Source organism: Diabrotica undecimpunctata, chromosome 2, assembly GCF_040954645.1.
Source record: "Diabrotica undecimpunctata isolate CICGRU chromosome 2, icDiaUnde3, whole genome shotgun sequence".
Lineage (NCBI taxonomy): Eukaryota > Metazoa > Arthropoda > Insecta > Coleoptera > Chrysomelidae > Diabrotica > Diabrotica undecimpunctata.
Window position 1 is genome coordinate 173,423,480 of NC_092804.1, and position 13,759 is coordinate 173,437,238.

Here is a 13,759-nt window from a genome sequence, read left to right on the forward strand (position 1 = left end):
GTAGAAAAGTTATGTATATTATTGTCATTTTTAAATACTTATGAATATTGCATTTTAATTTGTATTTTATTATTATATTGAATTATGTTGCACTGTATTGTAGTATATTTTTTTATGTATATTATTGTCATTTTTAAATACTTATGAATATTGCATTTTAATTTGTATTGTATTATTATATTAATAACAAAATAAACAATGAATTTTACTGCAGAATATGTGTAAAAAAAATTTTTGCATTCAACTCCTTTCATACATATATGAAAATAAAAATATATATTAATTACTATTTATATGGGAATAAGCCACAATTAAAGGTTAAAATACGTTTATTGACGTTTCAATTTCCACTTCGGAAATCGTTCTCAAAATACAAACATTAGTATTGTTTGCATTTTGAGAACGATTTTCGAAGTGGAAATTGAAACGTCAATAAACGTATTTTAACCTTTAATTGTGGCTTATTCCCATTTAAATAGTAATTAATTTAAAATGCCACAAGAAAATAGCTTCAGAAAAATATATATTTTCATCAAAATATTCATTCATAGTAAGTTGTTATTAATTCTGTTTCTCTTTCTGCTATGTCTTACCTATAGCATTACATATGTAATGATTGTGCAGATTGACTCCCAAATAAATTTGTAACGGCGAATGCGTGTATAGAAGTGTAACTTCCACCGGCAGTCCCACTGGACTGCCACACCCGTTTTTTTTTTTAGTAAAAGTAGAAAGTATTTATGCAAATTTTGAACTCTTTTCCACCACCTAAAATCCAAGTAAAATCTAAAAAAGCTAAAATTAGTTCAGCAAGCACTTCTGAATGCTCATTTTCTCTCTTACTTGACCCTGCTAAAAACTTCATAGAAAATCACCCTCTCCTTTCCCTCTAAACGTTGATCAACTTAACATGCTCCTAATGAATATCACGGGGTCAGCAGATTCTATAACCACAATTCAAGAATATACCACAGACCTACCAGCTTTGTCCTATATGCTCAGTCAAGTTTATCCCCATTTAAAGGAAATATAAATAAAACGTAAATTCACGTCCATAAGGAAAAAAATCCATAATTATATTAAGAGTGAGGCATCGGAAACGGAAAGTGACACATCTCAGTTAAGCCAACATTAATTAAAAACATTCCTTGTTCTCTAGTCCTTTCTGACTCTCTCAGCGCAGTCAAAGCTATGTAAAATGTATACCCTACACACCCCATTAAGATAATTATCAGGGCCGAATTAATGAAAGCTCAATAAAATTTCAGAAGAGTCCACTTCCTATGGATACCATTTCATATAGACATAGAAGGAAATGAAGAAGCAGATACTAGTGCGCGTAACGCTATCACCAGTGACACATCAGAAACAGAGTGACGGAGTATCGCAGACGATCTAAAAGTTTATTTCAAAAATAAGGTATTAAGTGAATCGGGAGTGGAATAACTCTAGTTCGAAACTCAGAACCATCAAAAGTGATATTTTTTCATGGAAGTCCACAGCCAGAAGTAGAAGTTGCCAAACTATTACTACGTCTACGACTTGGACACTGTAGGTATACTCATACCTATCTCTTCTCAAATAGTGAACCTCCAAAATGCGAAACATGCAATATAGTAGACAGTATAAAGCACTTCTTGATAGACTGTCCTAAATATGTAAATCAAAGACAGTCTTACAATTTGCCAAATAACCTGAAAGCACTCCTCAACAAAAGTTTAACAATTTATTAGGTTACTTAAAATGTATAAATATGTTACACAAAATTCAACTTAATTAATTAATTGTTACAAATGTTCAATTGTTCACAAATTGTAAATAATTGTTACAATGATTGATTATTACAAAAATGTTACAGGAATGTCGCTAATAACCTTTGGGTGGATGCGAATTTATTTCTTTAAATAGAAAAAAAATAATTCAATAACGTAACTCTGCCTGACAAGCACATGTACTCGGGCTAAATTACAAATAAATATATTATTATAATATATTATATTATAAATATTCAAATGCACATTTTATTCCATTTCACGTTTAACCATGAAAAAACATTATCGCGAATTAATTTTTTGGACAGAAAGGATTTGTAAATTCACCGAACTGAATCCTCTTAAAATAAATACAAGGATTTAATTAAACAACTGCATTCAATTATTCACAATTAAATAGATTTAATTAAGCTCGCAATTTAAACTGTTTGTTAATGGTTGAAATAATCAGTAACATGTTATTATGTAGAATAAATGTATCTTGTCACTTTTATAATAAAAAAACTTTAAAATAAATAATCTAATGTTTGTTAATTAATTTGGCACTACAGTAAATTAATTATTTACTAGTTTACTAGAACACTAGCTACCATATTATTATAAAAGATTTGTTATTTTGGCTTAAGCTTATTTCTGGAGATATACCTGACGAATATATGAGATTTAAATATCGACACATTTTTAATATTTCTTTTGAACAATCTTAAGTTTTTAAATATTTTAAATATTCGCAAAATTATGATTCTACATTACAGTTAAAGGTTTCCATCCATCCATCCAATGGCGCTACAGCCCAAATCGGGCCTTCCTGGGTTCCCAGGCAGTTCCTGGCATGCTCATCGACTTTTTAGGTCTTCCAACAGGTCTTTTTCCCTGCATTCTTGCATTTAATAATTTTCTGGGGATTCTATTCTCATGCATGCGGACCACGTGCCCTGCCCACCGTAATCTCTGCAGTTTAGTATGTTGTGCTAGAGTTGGTTCGCTATATTGCTCGTATATTTCTCTAGTATACCTAATTCGCCAGTTGTTGTTTTCACTTATTGGGCCCAGGATCCTACGTAATATTTTTCTTTTAAACACATCTAATGCATTGGCAGATTTCTGTGTCACCACCCATGTTTCACAACCATAACTTACTAAGGGCCTGATTATTGTTTTATAGACCCGGAGTTTTGTTTTCCGGTGTACGTCTCTCGATTTAAATATGTGGCCCATCGCGAAATAGGCTTTATTTGTCAGCAAAAGCCTTCTATTTATTTCCAGTTCTTCTTTATTGCTTGCGACCAGATCCATTCCTAGGTATGTGAATCTATAACATGTTCTATATCGTCAATAAAGTGTTGTTGCACCGGTCTATTTGATCTGGTTTGTATGCGTAGTTTTGTTTTATTTGTATTTATTACTAGCCCTACTGCTTCTGCACTCTGTTTCAACTCAACGTAGGTTTCTTCCGCTGCATTCACTGTTCTGCTCATTATGCTTATATCATCTGCGTATGCTGCTAATTGGGTAGACTTATTATTATTATTATTAACAAATTTTCAATTAAAAAAAATGTTTAATAAATAATAGAATTACTTTATTTAGTTTCAAAAACATAATAAAAGCTTCGGGTCAGTCTACATGTACTGTCTACTGCACCACTTTTGTTTTTGGCATGAATGTAATTTTAACGCATAACTAAAATGAGTTAATTTTTATTTACCTTTTTTCAGATTTGACCAAACTAGTCCAGATGGTGAAACCTGTAAAAATGAAAAAGAATGTATTGGAGGTTTTTCTAGACTTTATAGTCAAATAAACAGCTTATTGGACGAAAAACCAAAGTCAGTGTTACTAAACGCCGGAGATAATTATCAGGGAACCCTGTATTATACAGTTGGAAAATGGAATATCACTCAGGAGTTTATGAACAAATTACCTATAGATGCTGAGGTAAATTAATCCATCTTTTTTTCTTTCGTTTTTAGTTTACAAGTCTTCTTTGGTATTTGGTCATATCTTTCTATAAAACCAGTTCTTTAAAATTTAGTTTTTAAGTGCAAAACCAAAGTACAAAATTCTTCTTTTCTTGAATCTTCTTGCATAAATTTTCAAAAGAGAATTGTCTGCTCACAAAACTTTTATCATTAAGCCAAAGCTTGCCAAAAAACTTAAACAAAACAGACCTATTCCCCAATGGGTCCGTATGAGGACAGGAAATACTATCAGATACAATGCCAAGAGGCTCCACTGGCGTAGAGGCAAGTTAAAGTAAATTGTTTTTATATTCAATTGACCCTCATTCAGTTTGATTTAATAAACATTTTTTTTTTTTATTTTTTGGATCTTTTTAAACAAAATAGGTTTCTCGTAATTTGTCTGGAAACTTGATCGTTTTCCTACTGAAAAAAGCGCAAAAAATTACAATTTTCAAGGCGCAAAAACATAAGTAAAAACATTATCTTTAAATTCGCCAACTACCTAAATTCAAGTTTAAACCCTGTTCTATCATTTTCTGATAAGTATTTTGGGCTTATTTTATTTTAAAACATTGTTTTGCACAAATTTTTGCTGGGTTGAATTTTCATTCTAGAAATAAGCGTCCGGCCTGACACATGCGCTTGGTTAACAATTAAAAACAATGTTTTGAAATAAAATAAGCCCAAAATTTAGAGATAAAGTTTAGAGAAAACTTGCAATAGACCTTTTTTATTCACGATAATCCAAAAAACGTAAAAAAAATTTATCCGTGTTAAAAAAATTGATTGTTACAATTTATTTTTTATTTTTTTTTTTTTTTTTATTTTAACAACTTTTCGTTTGGTCGACCTCTTGAACCTTATTTTAAGGTATCTTATGAAAGGATTATGCAAAAAAGCTTATAAGAATATTTTTCCGAATGAACCCGAGCTCTTCGCGTTGACTAATAGAGCATTTTCAATCAGCATCATGTTCAGCATCATTAATTCATAAATTAACTATTTTCTTCTCCAATAACAACATACTCCAGGAAAGTTAAAGTACTGTATTATACAAATTATTTAACGTAAACAGTAGAAGAACAATTGCAGGTACTTGGGCACAGTATGGGACACTGTCAGTGAGCGTTGAATCTGCATTACGGGCCGAGCAACAACCTTAGCCAAGACTGGAACCATTTTTTAACTATCAATTCTTCTTCTTTTTTGTACTTAAATTCTTCTTCTTTTCCGTAGCTAATGTCAGAACGAAGCTATAGCGACGCGGACGCAGAGGATATGACACAAGCATGACCGACATATTTTTTTATATCTAACGATTTGAGACTGCCACACGTGTTGAAACCGTAACGAGCTGCATACTGTATTTTATCTACGACAAATAAGTAATCTATTTTTAAAGTTATTATTGTACTTTTGGTTTCCGGCAAGAATATAATATGTTGGTCATAGATGGTTTTTCAATAGCCATCAGGCAACAACTTCCCTTGACCACTTGTTATGTTTTGTATTAAAGAACTATTTTATTATTTTAATGTAGCTGTTCATACACCAATAATCTTTCTTTATTTCAGGTGCTTGGTAACCACGAATTTGACGATGGAATAGCCGGTATAGTTCCGTATATTAAATCTCTCCAGCATCCGATTATCGTATCAAATATAGACGACAGCTTGGAGCCCACCATGCAAGGAATATACCAAAAGAGTACAATTATCGAAAGAGATGGCAAAAAGATCGGTATTATCGGTGTAACAACTTCAGATTGTCCCGTAAGTTGGTATTTTAGAGTGTATTTTGGATGAGAAAAGGCTCGTTGTTCAATGTACAGAATTTATCTGTATCTCTGTCTACGTACCAGCTTTTTGTAATTTTAATTTAGTTTCTCTTAATGTTTCGATTTCCACCGGAAAAAATTATTTGCAAAATATAAATAAGACATTGTTTAACTTATTATTGGCCATAGGTAGCGAGGTGTCAAACACGTATATGGAATGTTACTTTAGTGCGAAATTCGTATGGTGAATGTTAAATATTCGTAGACCAAAAAAGACGACTTATAATATTTATGCCAAATTCAATGTCTTTTGCATGTTTAGTACTTATGGAAAGGGTACATTTAAAAAAATCAATTGTTTTTCGTTACTCATTTGTTATTTGTAATAAAAAACAACTGTTATATATAATAAATATATAACAAATAAATTTTATATAAAAGTTCTTTTGTATACTGTCGTTATTTACCGAGATAAATACGATATTGCATACATAATGGGAACATATTAATTTAACGACAGTTTGCCAAGTATAATTGGCGAGCATAATCATAATTTGAAATCAGCTGAAAGGCTTTCATACCTTCGTCCATCCGCTGATACAAAAAAATATTTTCCCATTTTGGTAATATAATGGGAGTTAAAGAGTCTCTATCATGAGTTCAAATTAGAATTTGAAATTGCCTTTGACAATAAACTTTCTGCAAATTCAGAAATTAATCCAAAATATCGTACAGTGTAGCACTGGCATAATATATGGAGAACTGAAAATTTGGGACCTCACGATGGAACTGGTGTTTTGGAGGTAAAGAAAGTCTCGGCAAAAATCTCTAAAATTACTGACTTTTTTGGTTTTTTTTTAGAAAATTAAACAAAAAATTGAGATTTATGAAGCAGAGGGAATTTTAGTAAAATATAATGAAAACCCGTTTGCCGTCATTGTGGTAACACCTATTATGCAACGAGCAAACAATCTTCAACGTTCAACAAAGCATCAATCAACGTTCCAGCTACTAATCCTGAAGATCGATACGACGTGGCTAAATTAGCTTTTGTCAAAAAAGTTCAACCATCCTCATTTTATAGCGGGCCTGCAGGATCCAGTGAAAGTATTACAGAACATTATATTAATAACAGCATTGATATAATAAAAATTGATATATTCATAAATTAAAAATAATGTTAGAGAATATCTTATTTTAAACAAAAATGAAATAGCTGAACAACAAGGATTTTCTTTTGCAGATTTGATTAATACGCTACAAGATAAAAAAACTGATTCATCAACGTTAAAATTATTGCACAAAAAATTTTCCCATATTAAAACAAAAAAGGCTGGGGAAAGTTTTTTAACTTACTTACTTACTTAGTCCTAAGCCTTTCTACCGTTAGGTGTAAGGCTGGTGGGGTTAAGATTTGCACTGTTGTCTCCATGCTATCCGGTCTTGTGTTATATTTCGTGCACTTTCCCATGTCAATCCTTTCTTCTCAACTTCTTTTCTGATTTCGTCTACCCACCTAACTCTTGGTCTTCCTCGTTTGTTTTTCCCTTGCATTCTCGTTTCAAACATTCGTTTTGTTAATCTTTCATTCGACATTCTACACACGTGCCCGAACCATCTTAGTTGCCCCTCTACTATTTTTTCGTTTATTGGTTCTAGTTTTAGGTTTTGTCTGATTGTTTCGTTTCGTATTTTGTCTGTCCTAGACAAAAGTTTTTTAAACTCGGCAGAAAGTTCCTCGGCAAGGCAATTTGGACACAAGGCCAATATAAGAGTGCGACCAACTTCAATTAGCCGAATAAAGTTGGGAGTTACTAAACGGTCAAAAAGATTCCTATTTGGACGACCACCTAAAGATGAACCTTTTAAAAAAAGGTTAAAGATTCGTCATAATCTTTCATCCAACATAGCACCAAATCAAACAAATGCAACTAACCGTCTACACTCTCGATCGAAGTTCTTCGGACGAAGTATCGAAGTGAAGTTAATCGAGGCAAGGTGACTCTCTACATACTCATTGAATTTCCGAAAAAACTCTGTCGGTGTCGGTAGGCAGGCTCTATTGCACTAGCAATGATATAGATATCAAGTGAAGTCGAGTAATGTAATAATTTATTTAAATATATTTTGTTTTATTTCCTATTGCATAGTTTTAATTTTCTTTAATCATACATACATTACAAATATGTCAAAATCAGTCTCCTTTTAACTAACTTTCATAAAAGTTTTTTTTTGGTCTAAAAATATTTAACATTCCGCATATGAATTTAGCACCAAAGTGACATTCCATATACGTGTTTGACACCTCGCGGCCTTTTGGTTAAAACATGGCCGCGTGCCGCAAAGGACCAATAGAAAAGACCTAAATGCTAAATACATAATAATATATACGGAATGTTTAGATGCATTCGGGAGCTGAGGAAAAACACTTACGTTGGCGATGTTTAAAAATAGTTTCAATTTATTTCTGTTTTACTAAGATACTGAACTATGTTTTTTTTTTATTAAATTAAATATTTTTGTGTAATTTTTCTTAGTGACCCATATTTCTAATGCACCGAGCAATATTAAAATTTCCAACAAATTTGTATTATATTTAATATTTGTTTTTTCCAAAGCTTCATTAAATCAATAATTGTTTAGTATTATTAATAAATCGAAGTATATGTCATATATGAAAGAGTAAACAAATATATTCGTGTCGATTCTGCATTACCCACTGGATAGTAATAGACGAAATCAATAATAAAGGCGTTACGAATAGTATAAACCCACTAAGATAATTATAGGAGTACAGTTCAGTACAGTACTATTATTTCAATTCGTTACTGTAAAGGAGGCGGAACTAGTTTGTTACTAATTGACTTTTAAGTACTTTCTTTTTAGTTTTAAATTTGATTCGACACAATTTGTAAAAAAGTTACAACCTGCTGATTCACGAAAAACTTATTGGACGTGAGTATTTTGAAGGTTTGGCCTGTACATTTCTTGTTTTTTGTAGTAGTTGAATTTATGAAGTAATAAATTCTTAGACGTGAATAACGCAATATTTTTAATATCTACTAGTACTTGTCACTTTTAGTTTTAATTTATAAAATATAGATAAGGATAAGGGATAAAGTACAGATATATACAAATACATTATTATATTAATTTGTATAATACGAACGATTTACGAAGGGAAATAATTTAGAAAGCATAAAATATAACTAATTTTTTATTAAACTTGTGGTTTATTCTCTTTAAATATAGTACATATTACAAAAACGTAGTAGTAAAATAGTTTTAAAACCTGCTTTTTTATTCTCACCCACAATTTCTGTAGAAAAACGAAGTCAAAATATTTAGGAAGATGTAGAAACTAATATTTTTAGTAATCTTTCCTGCATTGCTTTTACATATTTATTTTTTTTTCTTTAGAAATTATCTAGCACTGGGGACTTAAAGTTTTTTGATGAATCTACCAGCGTTAACGCCGAAGCTGAGCGATTGATTAAGGAAGAAAACGTTTTTACAATTATAGTCTTATCGCATTCTGGATATGACGTAGATCTAAGGATCGCCCAAAATGCTCATGAGAAGATTAGCCTTATTGTTGGTGGGCACTCGCATACTTTCTTATGGACGGGAGGTAAGGTTTTGATACTTAGAAATTTGCAGAATATATCAAACATACAAAATAACATTTTGTTCATACTTGCTCATGTGTTTTGTTTGCTTGCATTGAAAATGAGTTCGTACTATTGATTGTATGCTATACCTAGGTGTGAATAACTTCTTCTTCTTAAGGTGCCGTGCATTTCTGCGTAGGCGTTCACCGTACGTCGTCTTGGCAGGTGAGATGTTAAATAGTCAGGATTAAATAATTCTGTTTTTAGCAGCATTGCGAAGCATTTCATAGCTGTGGATTCCTGTCCATTGTCGAATATTGCGCAGCCATGACAATTTTTTACGTCCCAGACCTCTCCTACCCTCTATCTTCCCTTAGAGGTATCAGTTGCTGAAAAGTATATCTTTCTCCTCGTAATATGTGTCCCAAGTATGCAGTCTTCTTACTTTTTACATAACTAAAAAGTTCCCTATCCTGTAAGTCTGCTCTTCTGAGTATTTCCTCATTTCTGACCCTGTCCATCCATGATATTGTAAGCATTCGACGCAGGCACCACATTTCAAACACTTCAACTGGACTTTAACGTCCATGCTTCCATTCCGTACAAGAGAACAGGCCACACGTAACTAAGGCGGTTGGGTTAGTAGAGAACAACAAAAATAATATTATGGCAAGCAGTTGTAAGAAGGTAAAGATATACCACTTTCATTCAGAATGAGAAGAACAATACTCTTTTAAAGAAGTTAAAGATAAAAATGTGTGTTTGTTATGTAATACTTCGGTCTCCGTTGCTAAAAAAGGAAATATTGAGAGACATCATAAAACTGTACATTCTAATTTTGAAAAATTATTCCCACTACATTCTGCGGCCAGAAAGGAGAAACTGAATCAGTTAAAAAAACAGTTAATTGGACAACAATCAATATTTTTAAGAACAGACGACAAAAATAAGGCTGCAACTGAAGCATCGTACCGTGTGTCCCAGATAATTGCACAAAAATGAAACCTTATAAAGACGGGGAAATGATAAAACAGGCGTTTTTAGAAGCTGCTGATTCGTTATTTGCCAACTTTAGAAATAAAGACGAGATAGTTTCAGCTATAAAATCTATGCAACTTTCTGCTAATACAGTGATGAGACGTGTAGAAGTAATGAGCAATGATATTTTTTTACAGTTAAAAACTGACTTAGATAACTGTGTTTATTTTTCACTTCAACTGGATAAATCAACAGATGTCGTTGACACAGCCCAGATGGCCGTGTTCGTCAGGATGGTTTTTAGTGATTTTACGATTAAAGAAGATCTTTTGAAGTTCATTTCACTGAAAGGACACACTACTGGACAGAAGTTGTTTTCTCATTTAAAAAATATTATTTCTTCCGAGAAAATTCCAATATCGAAAATGGTAGGCTTGACAACCGATGGCGCTCCAGCTATGGTGGGTTGTGATAAGGGTCTGGTGGCGTTATGTCGTAAAGATGAAACAATTTCTCTGTTACCACTGCATTATCCATTAGCAAGCATTATGTGGAAATTTCTTGAAACTAAACAACGTTATGAAACTGGTGGTAAAGAGCTCAAGCGTTACAAAGAAGATTATTCAGAACCTTGGCCGATGAACTTGACTGTCAATATGGGGACCTACTCCTTCACTCTGAAGTCCGATGGTTAAGTAGAGAACGGGTGCTGAAACGTTTTAATGATGTCCTATCTGGCATAGTTCAATTTTTCAAACAACGCGATGAACCGACTCCGGAACTAGAAAATTCAATCTGGCTTAGAGATTTTGGTTTTCTCGTGGACATTACAGAGAAATTAAACGAACTTAATTTGCAGCTTCAGGGGAGAGACAAAGAACTAGCGGAAATGATTTCTGATATAAAAGCATTTATCAAAAAGCTGGAGTTTTGGGAACAAAAGCTAATTAACAGCGATTCCAAGCATTTTCCTATTCTTTCAGAAAAAATATCTCAAAATCCATTAGAAACCTATGACAACAAATATCATGTAGAAATAATTTCTACCCTGAAGAGTAAATTCAAAAATCGTTTTAAGGATTTCAATGAAATGGCTTTAGTAGCGCAGTTTGTTGTTTCACCCTTTATGGAAATTGATATCCAGCAGTTTGCAGCTTGTGTTATGCAGAACTTTGTCGAAGACATCGCTGCAACAGAAATGGAAGTTATTGAGTTTTAAAATGATTTAGCCTTAAAATCGTTAGTCTCAAGTACTGAATGTATCTGGCATATTGTAAGTAAAGACAAATATTCAGTTCTATGCCGTGTTGCCTTGAAAGTGAAAGCATTATTCAGTTCAACATATTTGTGTGAATCTTCTTTTTCCAATATGAAGTTTATTAAGAACAAATATCGCAATCGACTTACAGATCAATATTTGGATAATTGTATTCGAATGGCTGCATCAAATTATACTGCAAACATTAAAAAAATTATCGATGAGTCTGAATGTCAGCCTTCTCATTGAACGTACTTTTTTATTTTTCAATGTTTATGTTTATGATAGTGCGTTACTTTTTTGTTGTTATTATTAACTATTTTTAAATCATACGTGACATGCCGTTGTGGCTGGATAAAAGTTTGTGTTTATTTTTCAAACACCTTCGTTTGATAGGTAGGAATGTAGCTATGAACAAGTACGTACTAGTAATATTAGTTATTTTGTTATTAGTTTATTATTAGTACCTATGTATTATGTATTACCAGTTAAACAGTAGAATAAATACATATAATGATAGATTAACTGTGGATTATTTCATTTACGTTGCGTTACGTGGCTTCCGTGTGGGTAGCTTGCTGTTTATTCCAAAATTAACAAAGTAGCTCAACACATTGAAGAGGTTGGCGACTACTGCCCTACAGCTATAAAAATTGTAAGAAGTTTTACTTAATAGTTCTGTTATAGTATAATTGAAATTGTGTATCCCAAAAAGGTTTTATCTAGGGTATAATGCGTTAACTTTGGGTCTATCAATAGTGAACCACCAAATTGAAGAGAAAGGCCTATATTTTCAAATTAAATATTTTAAAATAGTTTTACTGTGTTCAAAAGTATTAAGATTTTAATCTTATTAACCCAAAGACATCAGCATGTAGAAGGTTAATCTTTTTTTATTCGACATATTGGCATTTTTACACAAATACAATATCCTACGACATTTAGAACCGCAGTAAGTTTTTTTTAATTAATCAGGGCTTTATAATTAACCAGAGCTTATAAAAATTAGGATATTTAAAAAGTAAAGATTAAAAGTTCAAGTTTTGACAATTTAAAACGATTCTTCGAAAAATGAGCCATTGATGATACGCTAAAGATTTGTACCTCCCAATGTTACTATTTAAAAAACTGAATTCATAACTTTAAATTTATAAAAGTTGTAATATCTCTGGTTGCAAAAGTGCTAATAAACATTTTTGTTCAAAATTTTTTGTTCAATATTTTTAGTAAATCTGCACGTCGAGGTAAAAGTAGTAAACTTTCTTGCATCTTATTTTGGATCCCAAAATTAACATTCTCAGCAAAATTCAGCTTGTTCGTATGATTTTTAGAAGTTTAGTGGTATTTTTGTCTCTGACGATAGGATTATTAGTATATTATCCGTAAATAACTTTCGGCCATTTGACACAAGTTTAGCCTGTATGAAAAATAATTTTTAAAATTGTCAACCAGAAAATTTTAAGAAAAATCGAGTTCTTTTCCAAATTTTCTCATTAGAGATAGCTGACATCTCTGTGAATCTCCCTTATTTACTACCCCTACGTGTAAACGCCTGAAGAACGGTTTCTATAGGCAACAGTAATTACCTGTTGTCGTGTAAACCGACATGGCCATTAAATTACGATCTCATATTTGCGTGGTCTTCCAGAAATTTGCCAATGTTCCATGTCGATACCAATTCCGTTACGCTTTAACACGTTATGGACTGTCAATTTACCCATTACCATTAATCTTACAAATTTCAGCGCTTGTCTAACCCCATTTTAGTATGGAACGTTCAATGCACAACTCGGTTAACACCGAATTCTTAAATATCGTAAATTTAAGTATAACAACATTAAAGTGAGCTATCGCTTTTTACATACATAATACATATTCCGATCAATAAAAATTATAAAGTAGAATTTTAGTTGTGTTCTTCAGTCTTTACATACCAACTCCATAACTCGAGACAGGTTAACAGGGACCAAGTAAAGCAAGTAAACATTACCGTTCTCACAATTAAATCCAAAAGCAATATTAAATCAACCTATTTATATTATCATACGATTTATGTTTCATTAAAAATTTGACGACTAAAGTCTATAAATTCGGACGAATTGACTAATACATATTTCAAAATATTTTATCTCTTATAAAACTGTTTTATCTTTTATAGATAATCCTCCTGGACCAGACCCAGTTGGTGGACCATATCCAACTATAGTCAAAAGTAACCAAGGGCACAATGTGTTAGTGACACAAGCGTCAGCTTATTGCAAATATGTAGGTAATATAACTGTATATTTAGACAATAATGGAGAAATTGCAGACTACACTGGAGCCCCCATATTCTTAGCTCATGAATTACCTCAAGGTAACTTAATAAAAAAATATTTTGTACTTCATTACATACATTT

At 32.0% G+C, this 13,759-nt stretch overlaps 2 protein-coding genes across 2 annotated transcripts in view; both read left to right on the plus strand.

Moving 5' to 3' along the window:
- LOC140435238 (apyrase) overlaps window positions 1-13,759 on the plus strand; it is a 120,185-nt gene that overhangs the window by 80,558 nt on the left and 25,868 nt on the right. Inside the window, exons 2-5 of the mRNA XM_072524040.1 lie at window positions 3,491-3,710; window positions 5,311-5,508; window positions 8,934-9,144; window positions 13,519-13,716. Of these exons, the coding sequence (XP_072380141.1) occupies window positions 3,491-3,710; window positions 5,311-5,508; window positions 8,934-9,144; window positions 13,519-13,716 (827 nt within the window). The remainder of the gene's footprint in view (window positions 1-3,490; window positions 3,711-5,310; window positions 5,509-8,933; window positions 9,145-13,518; window positions 13,717-13,759) is intronic.
- On the plus strand, window positions 3,874-4,032 carry LOC140433099 (large ribosomal subunit protein eL39-like; the record flags this gene model as incomplete). Its single annotated transcript, XM_072521155.1, has 1 exon — window positions 3,874-4,032. A coding segment is annotated over one exon (159 nt), but the record flags the coding sequence as incomplete, so codon positions are not given.